This window comes from Hemitrygon akajei, chromosome 9 (genome assembly GCF_048418815.1).
Source record: "Hemitrygon akajei chromosome 9, sHemAka1.3, whole genome shotgun sequence".
Lineage (NCBI taxonomy): Eukaryota > Metazoa > Chordata > Chondrichthyes > Myliobatiformes > Dasyatidae > Hemitrygon > Hemitrygon akajei.
In genome coordinates, this window is record NC_133132.1 from 97,765,285 (window position 1) to 97,793,226 (window position 27,942).

The 27,942-nt window shown below is 44.3% G+C and overlaps 1 protein-coding gene across 2 annotated transcripts; it reads left to right on the plus strand.

Annotated features, from left to right (window-relative positions):
• Positions 1-732: 732 nt before the first annotated feature.
• psen2 (presenilin 2) lies at positions 733-26,957 on the plus strand. 2 transcript variants are annotated; one of them, XM_073056601.1, is made up of 11 exons: positions 733-974; positions 4,089-4,272; positions 6,740-6,966; positions 8,466-8,607; positions 11,196-11,263; positions 11,359-11,579; positions 12,817-12,915; positions 17,875-17,952; positions 20,333-20,467; positions 23,204-23,322; positions 25,222-26,957. In XM_073056601.1, exons 2-11 carry the CDS (start codon positions 4,141-4,143, stop codon positions 25,375-25,377), a joined length of 1,377 nt encoding a protein of 458 aa, XP_072912702.1. In that variant the 5' UTR covers positions 733-974; positions 4,089-4,140; the 3' UTR covers positions 25,378-26,957. The 2 variants fall into 2 exon arrangements, with proteins under 2 accessions (XP_072912702.1, XP_072912703.1); XM_073056602.1 differs by lacking the exon at positions 733-974 and adding an exon at positions 1,360-1,479.
• Positions 26,958-27,942: the final 985 nt, after the last annotated feature.

Below are 27,942 nucleotides of genomic sequence, written 5' to 3' on the forward strand. Positions count from 1 at the left end.
GTATGGGATTCTCGGTCAATATGTGGAAAATTAAAATCACCTATTATAACAACCTTATGTTTCTTGCAACAGTCTGCAATCTCTCTACAAATTTGTTCCCATGGACTGTTGGGTGGTCTATAAAACATGGCCCAATTAACGCGGCCATTCCATTCTTATTTCCCAGTTCCACCCAAAAAAAGCCTCACCAGACGAGTTCTCCAGTCTGTCCTGACTGAGTTGAGCACTGCCGTGACATTTTCCCGAGCTAGTAATGCCACCCCTCCCGCTCTGTCACTTCTAAACAACGGAACCCCAGAACACTGAGCTGCCAGTCCTGCCCCTCCTGCAGCCAAGTCTCACTAATGGCTACAACATCATAATTCCAGATGTAGATTCATCTGCCTTTCCTACCATACTTCTCGCATTGGAATATACGCAGCTCGGAACACTGGTAGCACCACTTCCTCCTGACTTTGTCTGATCTGTTACTCTGGCTTTCCAACATCTGCAGAATCTCTTGTGTTACTAATACCAATATCATGCAAATCTGGTTTCGGAATTGAATTCACTATGCAGAAAGTTAGTCGGCATATTACAACTTAATTCCTGATTTTATAAGATTTAAGTTAGTCCATTGAGGGTTCATATTTAGAAAAACAAAAATGTATGCTTCGGTCAGGGTTGAGGATACAGTGAGCGCCTCTGCGCTAGCCTACAGTTCCACCGTGCAGCCGAGCGAGGGGGCAGCTACCTTGCATTGCCAAGCGCCGAGCAGGGGGAAGGACATTTCCCATGAGACGTAGGGCTTGTGGGAAAGCCCTGGTCGCTATGTTTTGATCCGAGCAGCTGACTACCGTCGCCCTCCCCGGTCCGGCTTCTTTGCAGTCGATCGTTTTGCCTGTGGAATGTCCTCCTCCTGTCTGTAGATATTTAGCGACATCAAAGCACCAACGTTGCTTTTGGCTTCTTCTCTCCCTCCACACTTCTTCCAGGCAAGTATAAAGGGCCGGGGGCTGGGCTGGGCTGGGCTGGAATGCACTGCACTGCAGGCCGCTGCCATTTGCAGAGGCGTGGGGCGGTAAAGGGGTACTGTCTGGTCGAGCGTCCTCTGTCCTTCATTCGGCCCCTTGGGATCTGACGGGCAGGCGACAGGTTCGCGCCTCGCCACTGACCCTCAGACCAGCTGGAGAAATGTTCCAGCGCCCAGCAGACACAACTCCCTAGGAACCGGACTTTAATCTCCAGAACCTTCTCCTATTATCCCCTAACCCTCCAAGATTTCAAGTTTTTTTAAAAATCCAGCAGCATTTTCGATACCAAAATAATCCGGAAGAGAAATCGCTGGGTTTTACCAAGATTTCCCTTTCGTTTCCTCTTCCTTTTGAGCTGGCCGGCTGGTTGGATGAGGAAGTTTATCCACTTCTCCTTGGATAACGAGGGGGGTTGAGTGCTGAGCCGAGGTTTACGGTGATACAGCTCACTCGATGAAGCCTCCGGGTACGCACCCGACTATGAATGCCTGCCCCGGTAACTCCCCTCCCCCCAACCCAGCAGCTGTTATGGTGTGGGATGCAAAGTCTGGACGGGTTGGTGTAGAAGTGGGTACCAAGATATCAATAAGATTGAGAAAGAGCAGAGAAAACGCTGCCAGTATTGAGTTTTCGGGAAAGGTTGAATAGGTTAGGACTTCATACCCTGGAGCTGGGAGAATGAGGGGAGATTTGACAGAGGCATAGATAGGCTTTCCCCACTAAAAATGGGTGGAACTAGAACTAGGCTAAGGGTGAAATGTGAATTATGTAAGGGGAACTTGAGGGGTAATGTCTCCACTCAGAGGGTAGTGTGAGCTGCCAGAGGAGTCGGTGAATGTGGGTTCGAGTGTAACATTTCACAGAAGTTTGGATGGGAGGTGTATGAAGGGGCAGGTCGATTGGACTAGGCAGAATAATAGTTTAGTATGGACTAGATGGGCCAAAGGGCCTATTTCTGTGCTGTGGTAGTCCATGATAGTATTTTTGGAAAAGTTGGATAACTTGAAATCTTGCAGAGTTATGGAATAAGGAGGGTGAATGGAATGAACTGGATGGATCTTTTGAACAGTTAGAGTAGGCTGAATGGTCCCTGCCTGTATGATTCTGAGATTCCAACGTGATTTGAACCTTTTTAATCTGTTCAGTCACAAAGGCTACCCATAGACAATGTAATATCATTAGGCTGTATCCCTGCTTCATGGAAGCACAAGGTCCTGGAATCTGGAGCAACAGCCAAGATGCTGGTGGGACTCAGCGAGTCTGGCAACATCTGTGGAAGTAGTTGACATTGGACTGTTGACATTCAGGTCAAAACTCTTTTAAACATACTTTTTACAATTGCAAGACCCTGCTGGAAATTAAGAATTTGTAGTACTGCAGGTTAACCCCATCAGCGAGTTGCTCGTTGGCAGAGAATCTGAAGGAGCTGGACTTGGTGCAAGACCCTGTTGGACATTGTGGAATGCTGCAAGTCTGACTCACTAATTTGTAGACAGATGGCGGGGGAGCTGCGCGGCCTCAGTTGTAGCGAGGATTAGGCCTCAAGCCGTGGTGTCGCCTGTTTACAGCCACCCTGGAGTCGGAGCACTCCACCAGAGGTGTGGCGACCAAGCTGGAGACAGTACTGTCCCCAGTGTTTGCTCAGCAGAAGACAAGCTGCTTTGTGTTCGACTCAGGTTCTTAGACTATATATTTTTTGTGTTGCTGTATGTTAATGATGTATGTGCTTGCATTCATATGCGCTATATGTGCCTTGTGCTGTGTGTGGCTGTTGGTACTATGGTTTGCACCTTGGCCCCTGGAGTAATGCTGTTTTGTTTGGCTGTATTGATGTATAGTTGAATGGTAATTAAACCTGAACTTGAACTTCAGCTGGACTTGTCAATCTGAAAATTCGACTGTCCATTTCCTTTGGCAGAAGGGCACCACTACTAGCTCTAAGATCCCATCCAATTAATTAGCCTTCCTAACCTGGAAAGATAATCCCACACCTGAAACAACGTGCAGCAAAGTGTTGTGGGAAAACCTTCACATGGATTGTATGAGTTCAAGACTGCGGCTTCCAGTAACCCTTTCACAATGGTACTGGAGACACTCACATTCCAGATCAGATTGGATTAATTTACTTATCACAAGTTTGTCGAAACCTTTAGTGAAATCTTAAGTAAACACTGAGGAGAGATATTTATTGAAAAATCAACACATCTTCAGCGGCTTTGTCATGGGCAGTCCTGCTGATTTCTAAGTGGGCTGATTCCCTTCTGAATCTCCTGTCCTCCATAGAGCTTTAGAAACTCTTGGGATTTTCCTTAACCCTCCATCTCGTATTTCCTCTTTGCCTTCCTGATTTCCTTTTTAAGAGTATTCTTAATCTTTTTATAGTCAGCAAGGGATGCACATACCTGTGAATGTACTGACTTTGGGAAATGCTCTGTGTGGATGGCATACAAATCAAAGATTTTCATTGTACCTCGGAACATGGCGGCTCAGTAGCCTAGTGGCTATTGTAACGCTTTATAGTGCCAATGGTTGGGGTTCAATTCCTGTACATTCTTCATGTACCATGTGGGTTTCCTCTGGGTGCTCCAGTTTCCTCTCGCATTCCAAGAGGTTTAGTAAGGGTTAGTAAATTCTGGACATACTATGTTGGCGCTGGAAGCATATCAACACTTGTGGGCTGCCCCCAGTTGCGTTGGTCATTTATGCAAACTATACATTTGACTGTACATGTGACTAACAAAACTAATCTTGCTCTTCATGTAACGATAAGGTCATGGGTTAAGGATGAAAGATGAAATGTCTAAGGGGAACAGGAGTGGGAGTTTTTTTCACTCAGAGGGCGATGAGAAGTAGTGGATGCAGGTTTGATTTCCACAGTTAAGAGAATTTTGGATAGGTACATGGATAGGAGGAGTGTGGAGAGCTATGGTCCAGGTGTGGCTCGATGGGACTATGTAGATTAATAGCTCGGCACAGACTAGATGGGCCAAAGGGCCTGTTTCTGTGTGTAGTGATCTATGGCTCTATAATAATACTCATTACAAATTTCTAACATAGGTCTTTTCTGCATTTCAGCCTTATCCAGTGCCTGTGAGATTACTCACTGCTGCCTATAGAAAGCTTGTTCATGATTTCATCAGACAGTGAAGACGACCAGTACAGCGAGCGGACAGCTCTGATACCAGCCAGCGCCTCGACCATGCCTTCGTACCAGGAGATGGATGGGGTGCATGGCCTCGGCAGCAAGGGGACGAATCGGGTAAGAGCTGCTGCACTGTTGTGGGGCTGCAGCTGATCTCGGTATAAACGTCAGGCACCGATAGTGAGCAGCACTGTAGCGTAGAGGTAGGCACGATGCTTTGCAGTGCCACAGACCTGGGTTCAATTCCTGCTGCTGTCTGTAAGGAGTTTGTATGTTCTCCCTGTGGTTTCCTCCCACAGTCCAAAAACGTACAGATTATTAAGGGTTATTAACTTGTGGGCACGCTATATAGGTGCCAGAAGCATGGCGAAACTACGCACTGCTTTGGCCATTGACATAAACGATGCATTTCATCGTGTTTCAGTATCCAATAAAGCTAATTTTAATTTTATCTAATGTAAATGGAATTTTGAACAATGTGAAGTGTCTTGAATTACTCAGTCCCTTGTCGAATTGTGCAGATTATGTTGTATTCACGAAGCTGAAAGAGGCTGGAGTTAAAATGCCATGGTTGGTGGAGACACTCAGCTGGCTAGGCAGCATCTGTGGGGAGAGAAACTGAGTTAACATTTCAAGCTGGTGACCTTTCCTCTGATCCCTGTTCAATGACCTGTTTCTGCCTGACTTGCTGAAGTTTTCAACTGTTTCTACTTTTAATATAGAACATAGAAAAGTACAGCATTGTTTAGTACCTTTGGCCCATTATATTGTGCTGAACTATATAAACCACAATCGATCTAGCCCTTTCCTCCTACACAGTCCATAGCCCTCGATTTTTCTTTCATGCATTGCTCTATCTAAGAGTCTCTTAAATACCGTTAATGTACCTGCTTCTGTTCCGACCCCTGGCAGTGCATTCCAGGCACCTGTCACTCTCTGTGCAAAAAGAAACCTACCTCTGACATCCCCCCGCCCTCTAAATCTTGCTCTACTCATCTTAAGAGGATGTCCTCTGGCATTAGTCATCACTGCCCCTGGGGTAAAAGGCACTGACTGTCCACTCTGTCTGTGCCTCTTATAATCTTACACACTGCTTCCAAGTCACCTCTCATTCTCCTTCGCTCCAAAGGGAGGAGGCCTAGCTCGCTGAAGCTTTCCACGAGAGACATGCTCTCTAATTTAGGCAGCATACTCCTCCGCACTCTTTCAAAAACTTCCACATCCTTCCGATAATGAGGCGACCAGACATTAAAACAATACTCCAAGTGCGGTCTGACCAGTTTATAGATCTGCAATATTACCTCACGGCTCTTGAACTGAATCCCTTGACTAATGAAGGCCAAGATACTATACGCACCCTCTTAACCAGCCTATCAACTAGTGCACCAACTCTGAAGTATCTATGGATGTGGACCCCAAGATCCCTCTGCTCCTCCACACCGCTAAGAATTCTGCCATTAACTCTGTACTCCATCTTTAAGTTTGACCTTCCAAGTTGTATCACTTCACACTTTTCCTGATTGAACCTCACCTGTATTTCTCAGCCCAGCTCTGCATCCTGTCTCTGTCCTGCTGTTGACTTTCTACACTACTATCCACAATACCACCAACCTCTGGGTCATCTGCAAATTTACTAACCCAACCTTCCACTTCCTCATGTAAGTCATTTATAAAAATCACAAAGAATAGGGTTCCCTGTGGAACACCACTGACCACCGACCTCCAGGCAGAATATGCTCCATCTACTATCACCCACTGACTTCCATGGGCAAGCCAATTCTGAATCCACACACAGAAGACGCTCCACGTGTCCAGTTCCCGTTCTCCAGCCGTGGCCCGTCTTTACAACCTTCTCCCACACATGTGTAAGGTCCCTAAGCAGGAGGTCTAAGTCATTGATCCATTCTTATCCGTTGGAGGTAGCTTGTGGTTCAAAAACAATGGTATTTTTCATTTCTAAGACGCAAATCACAGATTGGTGATGCATACTGAGAAATATCTGGAAACAAAAAAGAATAGAAGATTGATGCAAGATGACGGCACATTGAAAGCGTTTTCGCACACTATTTCTCAGAATCAGGTTTATGAACACTGATGTGTTGTGAAGTTTGTTGTTTTGTGGGAGCAGTACAGAGAAATACATTAAAAAAAACACTATAAATAGGACCATATAAAAAAAGGATGCAAAACAGAGAGCAAGATAGTGAGGTAGCGTCGATGGGTTCATGGACCGATCAGAAATCTGTTGGTGGAGGGGAGAAGCTGTCCCTAAAACTTTGAGCCTGTGTCTTCAGGCAGGACCTCCTCCCCGATTGTAGTAGTGAAAAGAGGGAATGTCTTGGATGGTGAGGGTGCTTCACGATGCACAGCATCTTCTTGAGACCGTCTTTCATCAGTGTCCTCGATGATGGAGAGACGTGTGTCCATGATGGTGCTACTATGATAATTCTCCTTTCAGTGCACTGTGTAATGATCTGAACTGTATGAGTGGTACGCGAGACAAGCTGCTCACTGTACGATGGTATATGTGACAATAATAAACTAGCTCCAATTCCAATGATCTTGTGCTGTCTGACCCCTGCAGAGCAGATCCTCTGCCAGTCACCCCGTGGATGGGAGCCAAGGTTCGGGGGCCGGGACCTCAGGCAGAGAGGCGGGCGGAGAAGGTGAGGAGGAAGAGGAGGAGGAGCTGATCCTGAAGTATGGAGCCAAGCACGTCATCATGCTGTTTGTACCAGTCACTCTGTGCATGGCCGTGGTGGTGGTGACCATCAAATCTGTCAGCTTTTACACAAGGAAGGATGGCCAGCTGTAAGTGCCTTGCGCGGCACCCACTTGCAGCCGGGCAGTTTAAGGATCTCTCAGATTAGCCTTCTCAGCATAGAAACCTGCCACGTGGCAAGTGGTCTGTGCTGCAGTTTGTGTTCCACCCATGTTCTCACTCTCGCTGGCATTGCAGAGTGCATTTTAATAGATGTCTGCCCCTTTGGCAGGGCAGCATTCCCTAGGTACACTGGCAGGACAGGGCTGGGATGTAAACTCATTGCTCTGCAACTCATGATTGACATGTTTTGAGACAATTTCTATCGTTAGAGTAGTCTTCTGGTTTAAATTTTTACATAACAGCATGCCTTAATGTAGAGATTTACCAACGTAAAATGCCTCTGAACCTGGCATGAACATCGATTCCTGTAACTTCCGGTATAATTTCTCTCACCTTCCCTTTTCTCTTTTCTGGCTCCCCTTTTACCCATTTCCTTCTCACTTCCCTCTGGTGCCCCTCCTCCTCCCCTTTTTCCCATGGTCCACTCTCCTTGCCTATCCGATTCCACCTATCACCTCCCAGCTTCTCCAAAGGAAATATGAAGGCAAGTGTTTTACACAAAGAATGAGGGGTGGGTGTCTGGAATGCACTGCCCTGGTATCGTGCTAGAGGCAGGCACATTGGGGACTTTTAAGAGAGGCACATGAGAGGAATGGATAGACATTATGTAAGCAAAAGGGATTAGTTTAGTTGTCCATCTGATTACTAATTTAATTGGTTCAGCAGGACACCATGAGGTGAAGCCCTGTTCCTGTGCTCTACTGTTCTATGATCTCACTTTGTCTCACCTTTCCCCACCCCCCACCTGGCTTCGCCCATCACCAGCCAGCTTGTACTCCTTCCCTACCCCCCCATCTTTTTATTTTGCCGTCTTTCCCCTTCCTTTCCAGTCCTGAAGAAGGGTCTCAGCCTGAAATGGCGACTGTTTAATCATTTCTGTAGATGCTGCCTGACCCGCTGAGTCCCTCCTGCATTTTGTGTGTGTTGCTCTGGATTTCCAGCATCTGCAGAATCTCCTGTATTTCTGAATCTGGACGATGCTTTTCATTCCATCACTGATGTGGAACCCTCAGGCTTAGCAACTGTTGCCCAAAACCACTCTAGCTGTCTACATCTCTTTCCTCCCTCCATGACACGTGTGAAAACTACACTTTTGTGTCATGATATCTGTTTATCAGGGACCAACTTTGTTCACCAGAAATGGTGCTGACCGTAAAGTCATTGGTGATGAGCGGGTGGAGGGAGGAAACAATCCTCCCGAAGATGGTATGCATCCTCAACACAGTGAGGACATTCAGATCCAAGTTGTTGTGATTGCACTAGGACACTAGCTTGTTCACTTCCTGTTGGATAATGTTCCCGTAAAGTGCCTTGGGGTGTTTTTATTACATTGTAAGTGCAAAGTTAAAGATGATATCCAAATACATTTGTGACTAATTATAAATATTGGAAATACATTAAACATTTTTGACTTCTATTCCCACAGAATTTACACCCCGTTCACAGAAGATACTGACTCGGTTGGACAGCGTATTCTCAACTCTATCCTTAACACTTTGATCATGATCAGTGTTATTGTCATAATGACAATTCTTCTTGTCTTTCTTTACAAATATCGATGTTACAAGGTAGGAGTTTTTGGATTTCTGTTTGTGTAATAAATTCAAGTTAGTGAAACTAATTAAGTTCTGTATGCTTCACTTTTTCAAAAACATGAGCTTTATTTGTCACTGGTACATGAAAACATTCAGCGAATTGTGTTGTTTGTTTCAACCGAGGATGTGCTGAAGGCAGCTTGTAAGTGTTTGTGTGCTTCCAGCAGCAACGTAACATGCCCACATCTTACCAACCTGTATGTCTTTGGAATGTGGAAGGAAACTAGAGCATCTGGAGGAAACCCACGTTCAGAAGTATTGCAGATAAACAAATCATAAGAAAAGTCAAACCACTCCTCGTCCAGGGCTGGGAGCTCAGCTAATGGGAACAGAACTATACAATATTTTGGGACAAACCCCGCAAGCCCACGTTTTTAAAATTCATTTTTAAGGGATGTGGGTGTGGCAGTGTTTAGATTCAAGCTGACACGAATGGAGTTCAACCCAGATAGGTGTGAGGTGGTGCATTTTGGTAGGTCAAATATGATGGCAGAATACAGTATTAATGGTAAGACTCTTGGCAGTGTGAAGGATCAGAGGGATCTTGGGGTCCGAGTCCATCAGACACTCGAAGTTGCTGCGCAGGTTGACTCTGTGGTTAAGAAGGCTTATGGTGCATTGGCCTTCATCAATCGTGGAAATGAATTTAGGAGTGGAGAGGTAATGTTACAGCTATATAGGACTCTGGTCAGACCCCACTTGGAGTACTGTGCTCAGTTCTGGTCACCTCACTACAGGAAGGACGTGGAAACCATAGAAAGGGTGCAGAGGAGATTTACAAGGATGTTGCCTGGATTGGGGAGTATGCCTCATGAGAATAGGTTGAGTGAACCTGCCTTTTCTCCTTGGAGTGACGGAGGATGAGAGGTGACCTGATAGAGGTGTATAAGATGATGAGAGGCATTGATTGTGTGGATAGTCAGAGGCTTTTTCCCAGGGCTGAACTGGTTGCCACAAGAGGACACAGATTTAAGGTGCTGGGGAGTAGGTACAGAGGAGATGTCAGGGATAAGTTTTTTACTCAGAGAGTGGTGAGTGTGTGGAATGGGCTGCATGCGACGGTGGTAGAGGCAGATACGAAAGGGTCTTTTAAGAGATTCCTGGATAGGTACATGGAGCTTAGAAAAATAGAGGGCTATTGGTAACTCTAGGTAATTTCTGAGGTAAGGGCATGTTCAGCACAGCTTTGTGGGCCGAAGGGCCTGTGTTGTGCTGTAGGCTTTCTATGTTCTTTGTTCTAAGTAGGTGACACTAACTCAGATAACCAACGTGTTACAACAGTGGTGTGCAGAAGAGCATCTCTAAACATACCACATGTTGAATCTTGAAGTGGATGGGCTACAGCAGCAGAAGGCTGTGAACATACACTCAGTGGCCACTTTATTAGGTACAGCAAATGCAATAAGGGAGGTTTAGTATCTCATTTCTGCTTCTATGGGCTCTTTTTCATGATGCAGTCCAGCTCCAGACAGTGTTTTCTGTCCTGCCAAAAGGTCTCGGCCCGAAACCCTGTACTTTTTTCCATGGATGTTGCCTGGCCTACTGAGCTCCTCCAGCTTTTTGTGTCTGTAAAAAGGTTTGTCTCCCTGTGTAAACAGAAGCTCACGCTTAACTCTCTAGCAACAGGTGTCAAGCACCCAGAGCACAAAACACTAACAGCACGAAGAAAAGAAGTGACAACTTCCATTAATACGAGTATTTTGCAGTCGTCATCCCTGGCTCAGTGACAGCTTTTCACTTGCTCAGTTGGAAAGTGGTCTCAGTCCTGAGATTTTGACATTTGATGTAGGCTAACACTTAGCAGAAACACGGAGGGGGAGAGGGGAGGCGGAAAGTTAGGGAGAGAGGGGACGGGGAGTGAGAGGGGGGGACAGGAGAGGTGGAGAGATGGGGAGGGGAAAGGTAGAGAGGGGGGAGGGGAGGAGGAGAGGTAGGGAGGGAGGGGAGAGGGGAGGGGGAGAGGTTGAGAGGGGAGGGGAGAGGTAGAGAGGGTTAGGGAGGGAGGGTGAGGGGTAGAGGGGAGATGTGGGGAGGGGTGGGTTAGAGAGAGATAGGGAATTCAAGAGAGTGAGATGCTTTGTTGTGGCTGCCATTTTTCAGAAGAATTAAATGTAGACAGGCCTCCCTTGGACAGAGAACATCCCATTCCACAAACTTGATGAAGAACAAGTTCTCGCCCAGTTCAGAGTGACCACATTTATCCTTTAATCAATATCATAAAACAGATTGTCCAATTATTATGAGGGAGTTGTGTTTGCAAAAACTGGCTGTGTCTTTTTCTTGCATTGCAAGAGTGACAGGACTTCATTAGCTCCAAACAACATCAGTTTGTGAGGAAAGCAAGTTTTCCTGATCTGCGATTAGTATGATCTTAAGATATGGTATGGTTGGAATTTGACCTTGTGACAATCCACCAGGGTTTAAAAAGTGTGAGGCCTTATAAAGCATTGGTCAGGCCACACTTATGTCGTTATATCAGCAATTTTGCTCTTGTGTCTTACGATCATAACAAGAGAGATATTGTTGGACTGCTGTCTAACCACAGTGCCTGTGTCTTCCAGTTTATTCACGGCTGGTTGATCCTCTCTTCTCTGCTGTTACTTTTTCTCTTCACCTATATATACCTCGGGTAAGTATCTGCCTTCCGCCATTTGTTTTCCAACTCAGTTTTTGCAGCTTGGTGTAGGTTCCTGTGATAACAGACTGACCTGTTTCCCCACGCAGTGAAGTGCTTAAGACATACAATGTGGCCATGGACTACCCGACCCTTATCCTCATAATTTGGAACTTCGGCGTGGTCGGAATGATCTGCATCCACTGGAAGGGTCCTCTCCAGCTGCAGCAGGCTTACCTCATCATGATCAGTGCACTGATGGCCCTGGTCTTCATTAAGTACCTTCCCGAGTGGTCAGCCTGGGTCATTCTCGGTGCAATATCAGTATATGGTATGTGTGTCATCCTCCGTGATACAGCTCCCCGCTTTTGAAATTGCATTGTAACATCAACACTGCCTAGCATTAGTTAACGCCTCAATTAGGGTAGTTTCAGGCAGAGTTCTCAAGAGCAGAGAGCCAGGAATGGACAGAAAGTATGTGTAGTAAGGAAAGAAAAAAGAATGATTGGCTTTATTGGTTAAATGTATGTCAAAACATACAGTGAAATGTGTCAGTCCAAGGATGTGCTGGGGCAGCCCACGTGTTGCCAGGCTTCCGGAACCAACGTAGCACGCCCACAGTTTAGTGCCCTGACCCATATGTGTTTGGAATGTGGGAGGAAACAGGGGTGCTTGGGTGAAACCCACGTGGTCACGGGGAGCATGTACAGCCGCAGGAGTCGAACACTGACCAGTTCCTGGCACTGTAAAGCGATTGTATGAATTGCTACTCTATTATGCCACCCATTTTCTACACCAACACTGCTGTGAATGCTCACAATGTGAAGTGCTCTATAAGTTTAAGACTTCTGTGCTAATTTAATGTCTTCATGATTCAAGAGTTTACTGTCATTTCCGGTAAACAAGTGGAAAAGAAAATTAAATAAATGTTACTCCAGATTTGACGCAAGACAAAAGAAAACACAATTAAAGAAGACAATAATAATAAAAGCACAATAAATATAAATACATAAGATAGCTTATATGCATAGATTGATTGTATGTCCATAAAGTGACGCTAGGCACAGGAGAGTCTCTGCATAAGGTGACTGATAGGAAATGATAAAGTAGTGGTGGTTGGGGTGTGGAAGTGTGGGTTAGTGGGTGGAGGTGTTGATCAGCCTTACTGCTTGGCAAAAGTAACTGGTTTTGAGTTTGTTGTCCTGGTGTAGATGCTACGTAGCCTCCTTCCTGATGAGAGTGGGACAAACAGATCTTGAGCAGGGTGGGTGGGATCCTTCATGATGTTACTGCTCCTTTTCCGCCACCTTTCTGTATCTATGCCCTTGATGGCAGGTAGGCTGGTGACGGTGATGCATTGGGCAGCTTTGACTACTCGCTGTAGGGCTTTCCTGTCGGTTGCAGTGCAGTTTCCATAACCAATTGTAGGCAAAGTAGTAGATTGTACCAACAATAAATTAGCATCTAGGAATGTGACGGGACCATTGTCAGCAATGGCCTTTAAGCCGCATAATTGCAGGTACTGGTCACAAGCACATTGATGCTAGATGGTTCCTGTTTTACTCCAGATCTTATCGCAGTGCTGTGCCCTAAGGGTCCCCTGAGAGTGCTCGTGGAGACGGCCCAGGAGAGGAATGAACCAATATTCCCAGCCTTGATATATTCATGTAAGTCCACTTTTGATTTTCTTGTTCACACTTGGTTGTTAAAGGAAAATTCGCAGACTTGGGGAAGGTTGCGGTCATTAACGGGATAATACAAGCAAAGAACAGGAGCAGGAGTCGGCCAACTGTCCCCTCGAGCTCACTCCACCGTTCAATAAGATCATGGCTGATCTAGCTAACCTACACACTTGTTCTCCATAACCCTTAATTTCTCTGCTGTGCAAAATTCTGTCTGTCTCTTCCCACACTACCTCTCAGTCCTCGGCCCATGCAAACTAGAAGAGGTAGAATTGGGGGGGAGTGAGGCTCTGTGGTTCCCAGTGTGATAGTAATGGAGCGGATTGGTGGGATTCGGGTAAGTGATAAGGCCACTGTGTGGAAGAGTAGCAGCTCCTCTTAGGCATTCTGATAACTGATGTTGGGAATATCAATTTGTTAAACATTGGTGTCATAATGTGACAGACATCCAAGACAGAAGCAGCTCCAATGGCCCACTGAGTGCATGCTGCCTCTAATCCCGTTGTATCCTGCCCACATGTCAATGATTCAGGTGACAGAATTGTGGGCTTTCTGGCCAAGATAGGCTGAGGGGCTGGCAGTGTTGAGCAAGAATGGAGTCTGTGGAATGACTTAGACTGATTAGAAGAATGGGTGGAGAGGAATAATAAATCAGCCATGATGGAAAGGCCTAATTCTGCTCTTATGTTTCCCTAGATTCTGCCACTTGCCTACACATTGCGGGCAATTTACTGTGGCCAATTAACTTACCGACCAGGAAAGCCGAACATCTGGGGGAAACCCATATGGTCACAGCGAAAATGTGTAAAATGCACAGAGTGTTGGTGGTCAAGATAGAGTGAAGTCAAGTTTATTGTCATGTTCACAAGTACAGTAAGGTATAGATAGGTACCATGAAAGACTTGTTTGCAGCAGCATCTCAGTCATGTAGGCGCAGAGGACACATGGAATCGTGAATCAAGCACCATCATGAGAGGGTATTTGTTGGTGAGGCAGCGCGAGATTTAAAAAGAGCTTGAGGCCTTTCAGAATTTTTCGGCAGGCTGCAATCATCGCGACCTTTTACACACTCAGCAGAGACCAATAAAATGAAGGGAAGCAGAGCAGCCATTGTGAGTGTTAGAGTGGTCAGGCTCCAGTGAGAACAGACAGAGGCTAGAGCTTAAGCTTGGGAAGTTAGAGGTGTAACAAGTGTAGGCAGGATGGTAGTTCAAGCAGTGAAATGCTACTCATGTGAGATGTGAGATGTCAGGGTATCTGACTGTCTCCTTGGTGACTACATCTGCCGGAAGTTCAGCCAACTTCAGCACCTGATTGACAAGGTCAAAGCACTGGAGGCTGGAGCTGAATGTACTTGCACCATCTGGGAGGCTGGAAACATCTCAGATGAGACTGTAGGGGTTACTTGAAAACAAACCAAATGGCTGAGCGACTGAGGGCGGAGGCTGGCACTGTATGATGTGCTTCTCAGATAATTAATCTCCAAGTTGAAAGAAGTACGTCTGATCCTTTATTACAAAACCAGCAAAGACGAATGATCTTATAGTGATTTTAAAAAAACTAACAAAACTAAAATTAGCGGTAGAGTGAAGTTAATGAAATAAGCGAAATAACGAAGTTAGCGGTCTTAGCTATATATTAAACAGTGTAATAGCATTCCATTCAGCATAATTAGCGATCAACAAAAAAAATCACCCCCACTCCCCACATGACTTACCCTGGCTGTAACTAAACTAAACTGACCTAAAGCCAAAGCATGAATATGTAAATATATTCATTTACTTCTACCACACCCCAACCCATGTAACAAATTCCCCGTAGAGAACTCATAACACAAAATACAACACAGACAGGCAGATGTGACCCCTTCAAGATAATATTCTCTGGATTACTCCTCGTTACACATCCAGTACAGGGCAGGAATAGGATGATGGTACAGATGAATGAGTGGCTGAGGAATTGGTGCAGGGGTCAGGGTTTCAGATTTCTGGATCATTGGGATCTCTCCTGAGGAAGGTTTGACCGGTAGGAAAAGGAGGGGTTACACCTGAACCTGAGCAGGACCAGTATCCTTATGGGCAAGTTTTCTAGAGTTGTGTGGGAGGGTTAAACTAATTCGCCAGGGGGATGGGAACCAGAGTGATACAACTGAGGAAGGGACAGTTGGTTTCCAAGTAGATGCAGTGAGACTGTGAGGAAGGACAAGCAGCTGATAGGGCAAAAGTACAGTCCATGGGATGTGTTAATGTGCAACAAGGGTCAAAATTGAAAAGAGTGATGAATACATGACTGATGGTGTTATATTTGAATGCACGCAATATGCAGAATAAAGTAATTGATCTTGTGCGGTTAGAGATTGGCAGGTACGATGCTGTGGACATTTCTGAGACGTGGCTGAAAGTTAGAGCTTAACATCCAAGCACACACCTTGTATTGAAAGAACAGGCAGGTAGGCAGAGGAACTGGGGTGACTGTTGATAAAAAATGAAATCAAATCCTTAGAAAGAAGTGACATCGGATTGGAAGATGTAGAATCCTTGTGGGTAGAGTTAACAAACTGCAAGGGTAAAAAGGCCTTAACGGGAATTACATACAGGCCTCCAAATAGCATCTGGATGTGGAGTGTAAATTACAACGGGAGATAGAAAGGGCATGTCAAAAAGACAATGTTCCGTTAGTCATGGAGAATTTCAATATGCAGGTAGAGTGGGAGAATCACATTGGTGCTGGATCCCAAGAGAGGGAATTTGTAGGATGCTGATGTGATGGCTTTTTAGAGCAGCTCGTGGTTGAGCCCACTAGGGAAAGGCAGTTCCAGACTGGTTGTTATGTAATGACCCAGATTCAAAGTACATTTGTTATTAGTGTTGGGACTGCTTCTTTCCACGTTATGTGTCAGCGATTTGGATGATGGAATCGAGAGCTTTGTGGCCAGGTTAGCAGATAGGTTGAGGAAGCAGCATGTCTGCCAAAGGACTTTGACAGATTGGAAGAATGGGCAAAGAAGTGGCAGAGGTGACTAGAATATAAAAGCAAGGATGTAATGCTGTATCTTTATAAGGCATTTGTCAGACCGCGCAAGGAATATTATGAGTAGTTTTGGGCCCCTTATCTAAGAAAAAATGTGCTGGCATTGGATAGGGTCAGAGAAGTTCATGAAAATGATTTCAGGAATCAAAGGGTTAACATATGAGGCGCATTTGATGGCTCCGGGCCCGTACTCATTAGGGTTTAGAAGATTGAGGGTGGATCTCATTGAAACCTATCAAATATTGAAAGGCCTAGGTAGAGTTGATGTGGAGAGGATGTTTGCTCTAGTGGGGAGTCTCAGACTAGAGGACACAGCCTTAGAATAGAGGGATGTCCATTTAGGACAGAGATACGGTGGAATTTCTTTAGTCAGAGGGGCGAATCTGTGGAGGCCAAGTCATTGAGTAACTTAAAGCAGAGGTTGATAGGTTCTAGATTAGTTAGGATTTCAAAGTTTATGGGGGGGAAGGCAGGAGATGGATTCTAAATCAGCCATGATGGAATGATGGAGCAGAGTCGATAAACTGAGTAGCCAGTTCTGCTCCTATGTCTGGTAGTCTTAATGGTCTTATGGCCATATGTATTTACACGTAATTGGAATTTGCTGTGGTGTGTTGGTCAGGGCATGGCATACAACAAAAAACAACATTTTACAATTAATATTAAGAATAAAAACTATTTAGAAAATAAAGATATATCTAATAAAGGTCGAGATTGAAGGAATAAAATGGGCATAGATTCATAAATACCAGCATGTATTTACAAAGTAAACAGTATTATGAAAAGTGTTTTGAAGTCTTTACGATGCAGTGCAGTGATGGGGATAATAGACAGGGACGATTGGGGGGGGGAGCGTAACTAGAATGGTTGATCACATTAACTTTCTGTAGGGAGAAACTTTTCAGAAGGTGTGAAGTTTTTTGTTTTAATAGCCCTATAGCACTTTCCAGAAGGGAGCTTTTGGAAAGGGCACTTTGCTGGGTGGGTAGTGTCTGCAGCGATTTTTCCTGCCTGCTTCTTTGTCCTGGACACATACAAGTGCTGTAGTGATGATGGACTGCAGCCAATGACCTTTTCTGCTGACCTGACAGTTTGCTATAGTTCTCATATATTGTGAGAGAACACTACGGACAATGATAGCTGATGTGAGGATGTTGTCTATGATAGCAATGTAGAATTGCACCATTGTGTTCTGGGGAAGTTTAACTTAAACATGAATTGTCCAAAGCCAGTGACGAGAGGGAGAGAGAGAGGGAGGGAAAGCACGAACGAGGGTCTCGGGAGCAGTCAGGCAGCGGCTGTACCAGCTGTGTGGCTGTTGATACGCACATTTGGCTGGGAGCTGCTCATCCTTCGGTGAACATGATAATAACTAAACAAAACTGCTACTTTGGGTTGTGCTTTGAAGTGTGGATTTATGACCCTGTCTGAAGATTATTAAAGATTAGTTTTTATTTGTCAAATGTACATCGGAACATCAAAACAAACATACAGTGAAATGCATTGTTTGCATCAACAATCAAGAGTCTGAGGTTGTGTTGGGGGCAGCCCGCACAAATATAACATGCCCACAACTTACTAACCCTAACTTGTACATTGGAGGAAACCCACACGGTCACAGGGAGAATGTACAAACTCTTTACAGACACCAGTGGGAATTGAACCCTGATCGATCGCTAGAGCTGTAAAGTGTTATGCTAACTGCTACGCTACCACACTGCCCAATGGAATACAGTGGAATGTATTTACAATCTACAGTGGAATAGGACTAATCTGGGATTTCCAAGGTGCTATCTATGGGAGAGTCAGATCACAGTCTATCCTGGGTAGATTGGTATAACAGGAAATCAAATTAAATTTGCCTTGACCCAAGCAAGTGGACACACTTTCTTAATCAGATGTCTTTCCCTGCAGCCACCATGGTCTGGCTGGTGACGATGGCAAAGCGAGATTTGGGCACTGAGGAGCCTCTGAACAACACATGTAATTCAGGTTGGTGTAAGACTGACACACGGAGATTTGCAGTAAGGCATGTTAGGACTTGGGCGGAGGTTAGTTTGTTGAATACAGATCCAAGACCCTTTTTATTGCAATGACAATATTATTTATGTTGATTATCATTGAATCCTACAGAGCTCTGCGGGAACTGGCTTAATAAAGTGGCTGTTGTGTGTATGTTCGTGACCTGCTGCTGCTGTAGCCTATTCTCTTCAAGGTTTGATGTGTGGTTCAAAGATGCTCTTCTGCACACCACTGTTGTAACACGTGTTTCTTTAAACTACTGCTATCTTCTTGTTAGCTTGAGCCAGTGTGGTCATTCTCCTCTGACCTCTCTCATTAACAAGGTGTTTCCACCTACAGAACTGCCACTCACTGGATGTCTTTGTTTTTTGCACCCTTCTCCATAAACACTAGAGACTGTTGTGCATGAAAATCCCAGGAGATCAACAGTTTCTGGGATACTCAAACTACCCCATCTGGCACCAATCATTCCACAGTTAAAGTCACTTAGATCACGTCTCTTCCCCATTCTGATGTTTGGTCTGAACAATAACTGAATCTCTTGACCATGTCTGCATGCTTTTATGTATTAAGTTGCTGCCACATGATTGGCTGATTAGATATCTGTATTAATGAGCAGGTGTATCTAATAAAGTGGCTACTGAGTGTAGATTGTGGTTTATCTGCACCTTAACTCCATTCTCCTGTCTTATTGCTACATCTGGACACTCCTGGTGATGACAATGTGATAGTTGCATTTTTATCCTGGATATTGTGGGGGGGTGGGGGGGGGAGAGACTGATTTTGGTTTCCACCACCTTTCTGTAACACACACAACGCAGCAGGAACGCAAGCTCATGCAGCACCTATGGAGGGAAATGTATAGTCAGCATTTCAGGCCGCGACCCTCCATCAGGACTTCAGTGGTGAGCAATGAATGCTTTAAAATAACATTGGTCCATCTGTTGTGCTCAGAGATGGCCCGGTCAGTGAGCTGCAGAGGGCTTCTAGAAATACCTGGCTTCAGAAACGGAATCATAGTGTCATAGATTATATAGCCAGCCTTACTGGTGCATACCAACCACAGTATCCTCCCTGTTATTCTGAGTCACCTATGTTCGGCCCATAACCCCCCCAAGCCCCTCCCTCCCTGTTCCTATCTAAATGTCTCTTGCGTGTTGCAATCATACTTGCCCTGATCACTTCCTCTGGCAGCTCATTCCAGGTATTCACCATCGTCCACATAAAGAAGTTACCTCTTGGGTCTCCTTTAAACCTCACTTTTTGCACTAATTTATTTATTTTGTAGGAAGTTATAGCTTTTTGATGTATTCCACTGAACAATAACTTTCACACCATATTCCCGTCATTGATGATAAATCTCTCCCCTCTTGTATCTATGTTCTGTAGTTTTGGACTCTCCACCCTGGAGAAAAAGACTATGATTGTTCAGATAAACTTCTCCAAGTTCGCTCCTCATTCTCCTGCACTCCAGGGAATAAAGGTCCAGTGTGGCTAACCCCTTGCTGTAACTCAGGCTGTCTAGCCCAGTCAGCATCCTTGTAAATCTGTCCTGCACCTCCCACCCCAGCTTGACAATGCCTTTCCTACAACAAGTGTTCACTGGGACTAGGATATGTAATGCTGAGGCTTTAAAAGGCATTCTTCAGACTGCACTTGGAGTATTGTGAGCAATTTTGGGCCCCTTATTGAAGAAAAGATGTGTTGGCATTAGAGAGGGTCCAGAGGAGGTTTATGAGAACGATTCTGGGAACAAAAGGAGTGTTTGATGGCTCTGAGCCTGTGCTCACTGAAGAATTAAGGGAGGATCTCATTGAAACCCATTGATAGGGTAGATGTGGAAATGATGTTTCCAAGAGTGGGTGAGTCTAGGACCAGAGGGCAGAGCCTCAGAATAGAGGGATGCCCCTTTAGGACAGAGATGAGGAGCTGTAACCCGGAACCCCCTTTGTTTTTATTGTGTTGTGGGGAAAGAGCACTTAGTTGAAAGAAAAATGGAGGACTATGTGGCAGAAAAGGGTTAGATTAATCTTTGAGTAGGTTAAAGGTCAGTACAACATTGTGGTCAGAGGGGCCTGTACTGGGCTGTACTGTTCTATCTTCTGTGATGCTAAGGAAGCAACCAAAGAGGTAAGGAGAAGTCTCTGTTCCCATTGCTGGAGGAAGATAGCTACTATAGGCTGGACATGTTGAGTGACCAGTGTTGGGAATATGGGAGAGTAGCTACAGAATAATGTGTGGACATCAGCAGGAGTAATATATTGAAGCAGTGTCTGTGAGATGCTTTATTATTTAAATAGGAATTCTTCTGAAGACCTTTGTCAATTTAGAACCTTACTCTCCTGTGTAGAGAATTATCCTGATGTGGATGTTGAGGTAAACCATCAAGCTGACCAAGCATTGGATGATGTCACCAGTTTACCCCAGGCCCAGGTCCACGGAGGGCACCATGCAGCTTCTGGTACAGAGGAACCGGAGGAGGAAAGTAGGTGAACTTGTTCTGCTCATTCAACCACCAACCAGACTGGATGGGCCAAAAGGCCTGTTTCTGTGTTGTACTCTTCTGTGCCTCTAATCCTCCTTCACTTCCCATGCATTTGTCTGTCTAGATCCTACTAAACCTGCATGCCTACTTCTCCTTTTCAAATCAAAGCTCGAAGTAACTTCATTATCGGGGTATCTGTATGTCACCATAGATACATTTTCTTGCAGGGTTTCACAGTAGAACAAAGAAATACAATAGAATTAATGAAAAACTACACACAGACTGCCAAATAATCAATATGCAAACAAAGACAAACAGCGCAAAAAATATAATAATAAGTAAATCCTCAATAAAGCCTATTTCTTTGAGTAAACTCTTGGTCATCCCTCCAGCCATGCAAGTTGTTATATCTTGATCTCTACCTGGTGTAATACTTCTCTGTATGTTGAGTCAGGAGTTGTTTTTCAGAGGGAACGTGGAACTGAAGTTGGATGTAGCAGGCTCCACTAACTCATTGCCGCCAACTTCGCCAACTCCACATCCCAGCATTACTGGAAAAGCATGGAGTTTTTTTCAGTTGCCCATAGGTTATGGGTAAAAGGCAAGAGAATGGGTTTGAGAAGGTTTGGAATAAACTGGACCTTGCTCTCTTCTCGCTACTACCATTGGGCAGAAACACTCAAACCATGGTGTGGGACATGGTGCCTTAGGTCCTACACCACCAGGTTCAGAAACAGTTATTACGCTAAAACCATGATAGATAGGGCTATAACCCTAACCTTAACCCTAATCCCAAACCAGCGTGGAGTTTTCTAAGTTGTCAGTGGTCCTGCATGGAATAGTGTGGCATAAATTGGGTCTGACCTTTTCATAACAAACTACCATCCAGGCCATGCTGTCTTCTTGCTCCTACCATTGGGCAAGGGCTACAGGAGCCTTAGGTCCCACACCATCAGGTTCAGGAATAATTACCCTAAAAGCATCAGACTCCTGAACTGGCATGCATAACTTTACTCCCCACGACTCTGAACTGATTCCACTATCTAGAGCGGGGGTTCCTAACCTGGGGTCCACAGACCCCTTGCTTAATGGTTTTAGTCCAAGGCGTAGAAAAGGTTGGGAGCTCCCGACCTAGAGACTCACTTTAAGGGACTCTTTGCAGAGTGATAGAAAACTACAGCACAGAAACAGGTTCTTTGGCCCATCCGGTCTGTGCTGAACTGTTATTCTCATTGACTCACATGTGGAACATAGTCCACCATAGTACCCCTCCATCCATGTACTTATCCAAACCTCCCTTAAGTGTCAAAATCGAACCTGTATCTACCACTTCCATTGGCAGCTCGTTCCACACTCTTACCATCCTCTGTGTGGAGAAGTTTCCCCTCCCCTTAAATATATCACCTTTTACCCTTAACGTATGACCTCCAGCTCTAGTCTTACCCAACCTCAGTGGAAAAAGCCTGTTTGTATTTACCTTATCTATACCCCTCATTTTTTTATTTGTATAAATTGTCTTCTTTTGCACATAGGTTGTTTGTTAGCTTTTGTTTAAATATATTTATTTCATAAATTCTATTGTAATTCTTTGCATTGCAAGTGCAAGCAAAATATGTAAAATATTCAGTTCCAGTTCCAATTCAGTTTATATGGTATTTGTGTAGACTGTTACAATTCCACCCAAAATTCCCATTCCTCAATATGGTCTTTTACTTCATTTTCCATCCTATGCTTATATAACAAGCGTGTAGTTGAGTTAGCAGGTTAATTGGTCACATGGGTATAATTGGGCATCGCAGGCTTATGGGCTGAAAGGCCCGTTTCCAAGCTGAATCTCTAAATAAAACAAAATAAATACATCTTTTCTGAAGGTGGCATCCATCATCAAGGACTCTTTTTGCCCAGGATGTGCTCTCTTCTCGTTGCTACCGTTCGGGAAGAGCTACAGGAGCCTGAACATCATACTCCCCTTTGCCATCAGACTTCTGAAGGGTCCATGAAAACAACCTCACTATTCTTGTTTCACACTATTTATTGTAGAAACTAAGTATTTTTTAAGCTGTCTTACAGTGTACTGCTTCCACAAGTTTCATGGTATATGTCAGTGATAATAAACCTGATTTGCATCCTTTTCAGCACATTCCCCGATCTAATACAAAGGTTCCTTCTGAACTCAATTCTGGATTCTTACAGATTTAAGGATCTTTAATGATTAACTTATTTGTGACGTGTACTTTGAAACATCGAAGCATACAGTGAAACGCATTGTTTGCGTCAAAGGCAAACACATTCCAAGGGTGTGCTGCGGGCAGCCCGCAATTTGTGCCATGCTTCCAGCGCCAACATAGGTTGCCCACAATTATTTATCTTTATTTACGTATACAACACGGGGTAAATGTGCTCGCGCTCCCGATTACTCCCATGTGACCAATTGAACTACTAACCCACTCAGTTTTGGAATGTGGGAGGAAACCCATGGAGAGAACATACAAACTTATCAGAGACAGTGGTGGGAATTGAACCCGGGTCGCTGGCACTGTGATAGCATTCCACTAACGACTGTGGTACTGTGCTGCTCCATTTATTAACCTGTATGTCTTTGGAATGTGGGAGGACCTCTGGAGTGATGTCCTCTGGTTTCCATCCCGCACCTTACGGGAACAGTCCCAGCATGGTTAGTCTTTCGTTACTGTTATACCTCTGGGTATGTTGTCATTGATGTGACTATTTTAACAGAGGGCGTGAAGCTAGGCTTGGGAGACTTCATCTTCTACAGCGTCCTTGTGGGCAAGGCTGCGGCAGGTGCCAGCGGGGACTGGAACACAACTTTGGCCTGCTTCATCGCAATTCTCATTGTAAGTGGAGAGAAGGAGCACTTTGCATGTTTCATTTTGTATTGCTGCAGTTCACAGCATGTCCTAAAGCTTAATTCGAATTTGTGAGCACAAATCCATGCAGGAATTTCTTTAACCAGAGGGAAGTGTATCTGTGGAATTCATTGCCACAGATGGTTGCACAGGCCGAGTCACTGGGTATATTTAAAGCTGAGGTTGATGGGTTCTTGATTAGTAAAGACATCAAAATTTACAGGGAGAATGCAAGAGACCATAAGACCATGAGACATAGGAGCAGATTAAGGCCATTCAGCCTATCCGGTCTGCTTCGCCTTTTGATCATGGCTGATTTATATTCCCTCTCAATCCTGTTCTCCCGCCTTTTACCCATAACCTTTGATGTCCTTACTAATCAAGATCCTGTCAACCTTTGCTTTAAAAGTACCCAGTGACTTGGCCTCCATAGCTGTCTGTGGCAATGAATTCCACAGATTCACCATCCTCTGGCTAAAGAAAGAATGGGATTGAGAGGGATAATAAATCAGCCATGATGGAATGGCCTAACTCTGGTCCTATATTTTATGGTCTATGGAGAATTTATTTAGGGGCATTTAGGGATTTATGTCTTGTGGACATTTTTTTTTAGAATAGTTTTATTTATTTGTTCTAAAATTGTTGGGCATCGTGGGGTTGGAAAGAATAACGCCAGCTTGACTGACAGTCAAGGAAATAATGTAATACTGCCGTACAAGTGAATAGTTAGCGATGTGTGATACAGGCTTGCAGCTTTTGAGGGTCATTTGAAGGGAATGGATGTGTGCGAGTGCTGGTTCATCAGGTATGGTGATGGGAGAGTGTCAAGGGCACGGTGATTTGAGTAGGTTGGAGGTGAGTGGTACTGTGGATGGGATGTGGCATTTGAAGATTAATTTGCTGACTTTAACCACTCTGGTGAGGTAATGGACTGATTTATGCCATGGCCCTTGGGATAAACCCTTGGCTTTGACCACAGTGGTGCAGCTTGTGTGCCATTGAGCACACCTACAAGGAGCACTGCCAGAAGAAAGCAACACCCATCATCGAGGACCCCCACCATCCAGGCCATACTCTCTGCTCATTGCTGCCTCTGGAAAGAAGGTATAGGAGCCGTAATCTTCCCCAGAAAGGGATCTTTTTGGAGGGGGGATGGAGATATGTGATTGGGAAAGTCCTTGTGACTGAAGGCCATGTAAGAATACATCCATTCATAGTTCCCTGCAGTATTTGTAGCCATTAGTAGCACCCTCTGCCTCCAACTGTACATGTCAGGCATGTTAATTGAAAGTCACTCTTTCATGCTGCGTCACTGTGTCGTCTGGAAACCGCACTGCGCTGGACAGAAGGGTTCTACGGTGGGTAACTGAAACTGCTCAGTGCATCACCAGCACCGGCCACCAGCCTACCTGACATCAAGAATGTATATATTCTATACATACACACAGAAAGGTGCCGGATAAAAGTTGGAAATATCATGAAGGATCCCACACACCCTGTTCATGGACTGATTGTTCCACTCCCATCAGGGAAGAGGCTACACAGCATCCACACCAGGACCTCCGAACTCAAACACACTTTCTTCCCGAACCTGTCAGGATGACCGACACCTCCACCAAATTAACCCACACCACCCACTTTATCATTTCCCGTCCATCACCTTACGTACAGATAACTCCTGTACCTAGCAACTCCTTATGCACATACAGTCTATTTATATAAGCCATCTTAAGTATCTATATTTGTATTTTTATTGTGCTCTTTTTGCTTACTGTGTTTGTTTATGCTGCAATGGATCATGAGTAACAATCATTTTGTTCTCTTTTGCACTTGTGGACTGAAGAATGATAATAAACAATCTTGAATCTTTCACTTTGCTTTCAACAGGGATTGTGTCTCACCCTCTTGCTGCTAGCTGTATTTAAGAAAGCCCTGCCTGCTCTTCCCATCTCCATCACCTTCGGCCTGGTGTTCTACTTCTCCACCGACAACCTGGTGCGTCCTTTCATGGACACTCTTGCCTACCACCAGTTTTATATCTAGGAAGCCAATGACAACTAAAACCTCGCCTTGAGCTGACTGCAATGTTGGGGAAATGTTTGCACCGACGTTACACTGTAGAACTTAAGAAGAGAAACAGAATATTTTCATTTATGTTTGTTGTAATTTAATGATGAAAGTGATAAACCATTGATTTTGCCAAGCAGATCGTCAGTTAAGATGTTTTTGTGGTGTCTTCATAGAAACAAGTTATAAAAGCAAGTCTGTTGATACCTGAAATGTATTTAGTTAGTCATCCTACTGACTAGCCATCAAGGATTTGATGGTAGTGTCCCACAGGAAGCAACTCTTGTCTCAGTGAGGAACTTCAGGTTCTTGATCCCTTTAAGGCTAAGGTTAGAACTTAAAGGCGGTATGAAATGGAGCCAGGGTTAAATGAGTTAATTATTCCAATGTTCTCAGTTGTTTGAGAATAATTGCGTCTCATCTTCAAACGATATATTTGTGAACTGTGACGTATTGGGGAACTGGTACCCTGTGTTAAAATGAAGTACCATCTGTTTTACATTTTGTTTGGACATGAATGATTCTTGACAAGCTCGTGTATTTTCTATTTCTTTAAAAAAAACTTTTAGTGTCGCTGTGATAATACGATCAGTACCAGGCCGATTTGCACAGAACAGGAAGCACTTTTCGTACAACAAACTGATTTTTATGCAACAGTCTTGCCCAAATATTTCCTCAGGTTTTTGTAGCATTTCAGTGAGTAAAATAGAATTGTATGTCCTTTGATTTGTATGCTCGTTTTGGAAGAAACGCTTGCCAAACTATTGTAGAATTGCAGTCTCTCTGAAAGGTCTTCAAAGTGTAACTGTGATGCATTCCCCAGATTAACCTTATCAAAACAACGATATTGGTCAATAATATCAAAGCACCTAGATAATGGCTAGATACTAGCATTTATAAAATCGTCCCCATCTCTCCAAAAGAGTGAGGCAAAGGATGAACATTCGGTTTAATTGGCAAACAAGTCAGAAACAGCAGGGTTGTGTTTTGCACAAAGGTTTGAAAGGGTGGTGGAGGTTGTTCAAAAATCCTGGATGAATCCTTGAGAAAATGTTATTGGACTCTGAGGAAACAAAGCCAAGTTGTTGAGTTTCAAGCAGCTAGATGGACACCCTGTACCATTCCAAGGTTTATGTTCAGAAACCTGGCAACAACCAGAATTTTATTGCGCAGTATCTTTAAATTGACATCTTATCTTTGCATAGTCACAGGCTGTCTTGACACATCTTGAGTGGCAGGTTTGAGGGTTCACAGGTTCTAAAATATTGACAAATAGTTGGCTCAGTATGAAAATAATGAGGGCTATTAATGAGAGTTATATGATTATAGTCCCTTCTGCTTGCTTGGGCGTAAATACTTGGATGGGGAGTTCAAACATTACCAAACCACTGGGCCACTGTGGAAACACATAAGATGGTGAAGGGTTTCTTGTGCAAAGACCAGTTAGGATGTTTGTGATGGTTTCCAGTAAGATGTAACTGAATGAGATGTCACCTTCACATCTGAAAATTATAATCTGTGATTTTTAGCGCCAAGTAAAATTCATTATTACAAAATCTTCAGTTCTGGCTTTTTTCTAGTACTGGATTGAATTATGTTCTGTTCACATTAGTCATAGAGTTATGCAACATGGAAAACAGGTCCTTCCGCCCAACTGTACTATACTGAACAAGTTGGCCTTCCTGAGTTAGTCTCAATTGTCTATGTTGGCCCAAACCCCCTAAATAAACCTTTTCTCATCAGGTATCTGTCCAAACAACTTTTAAATGTTGTAATTGTTTCCAGCTCCATCACTTCTGGCAGATCATTCCAGCCTCTATGTGGGGGGGAAAGTTGTCTGTCAGGCCCACTTTAAATTTCTCCACTTTCACTTTAAATCTATGCTGTCTAATTTCAGATTCACCTTATCTAGGAGAAATAATGTGGCCATTCATCTTATCTGCATTCCTCATGAATTTATGTACCTTAATAAGGTTACCCTTAGCCTCCTGCACTCAAGTGAAAGAAGTCCCAGCCTATCCTGTCTTTTATTCATTCACTTCTATGCCATCTCCAATCTTACTAACCATGCCAACTATAAAGCAGCTGTACTTTATTAGGAGTTTGAAGAGATTTGACATGTCAACAAATACACTCAAAAACTTCTATAGATGTACTGTGGAGAGCATTCTGACAGGCTGCATCACTGTCTGGTATGGAGGGGCTACTGCAGAAGGTTGTAAATCTAGTCACCTCCATCTTGGGCACTAGCCTACAAAGTACCCAGGACATCTTTAGGGAGTGGTGTCCCAGAAAGGCAGCGTCCATTATTAAGGGCCTCCAGCACCCAGGGTATGCTCTTTTCCCACTGTTAATATCAGGTAGGAGATACGAAAGCCCGAAGGCACACACACAGTGATGAGGAACAGCTTCTTCCCCTCTCTCACCTGATTCCTAAATGGACATTGAAGCTTTGGACACTACCTCACTTTTTCAAATATACAGTATTTCTGTTTTTGCACACTTTTAAAAAAATCTACTCAATATATGTAATTGATATAC

Coding starts and splice junctions, on each gene's coding strand:
- psen2 (XM_073056601.1), top strand. CDS start 4,141: ATGATTTCATCAGACAGTGAAGACGACCAGTACAGCGAGCGGACAGCT. Junction 6,967..8,465: donor ACAAGGAAGGATGGCCAGCT/GTAAGTGCCTTG, acceptor CTATTCCCACAG/AATTTACACCCCGTTCACAG. Junction 12,916..17,874: donor CCCAGCCTTGATATATTCAT/GTAAGTCCACTT, acceptor CTTTCCCTGCAG/CCACCATGGTCTGGCTGGTG.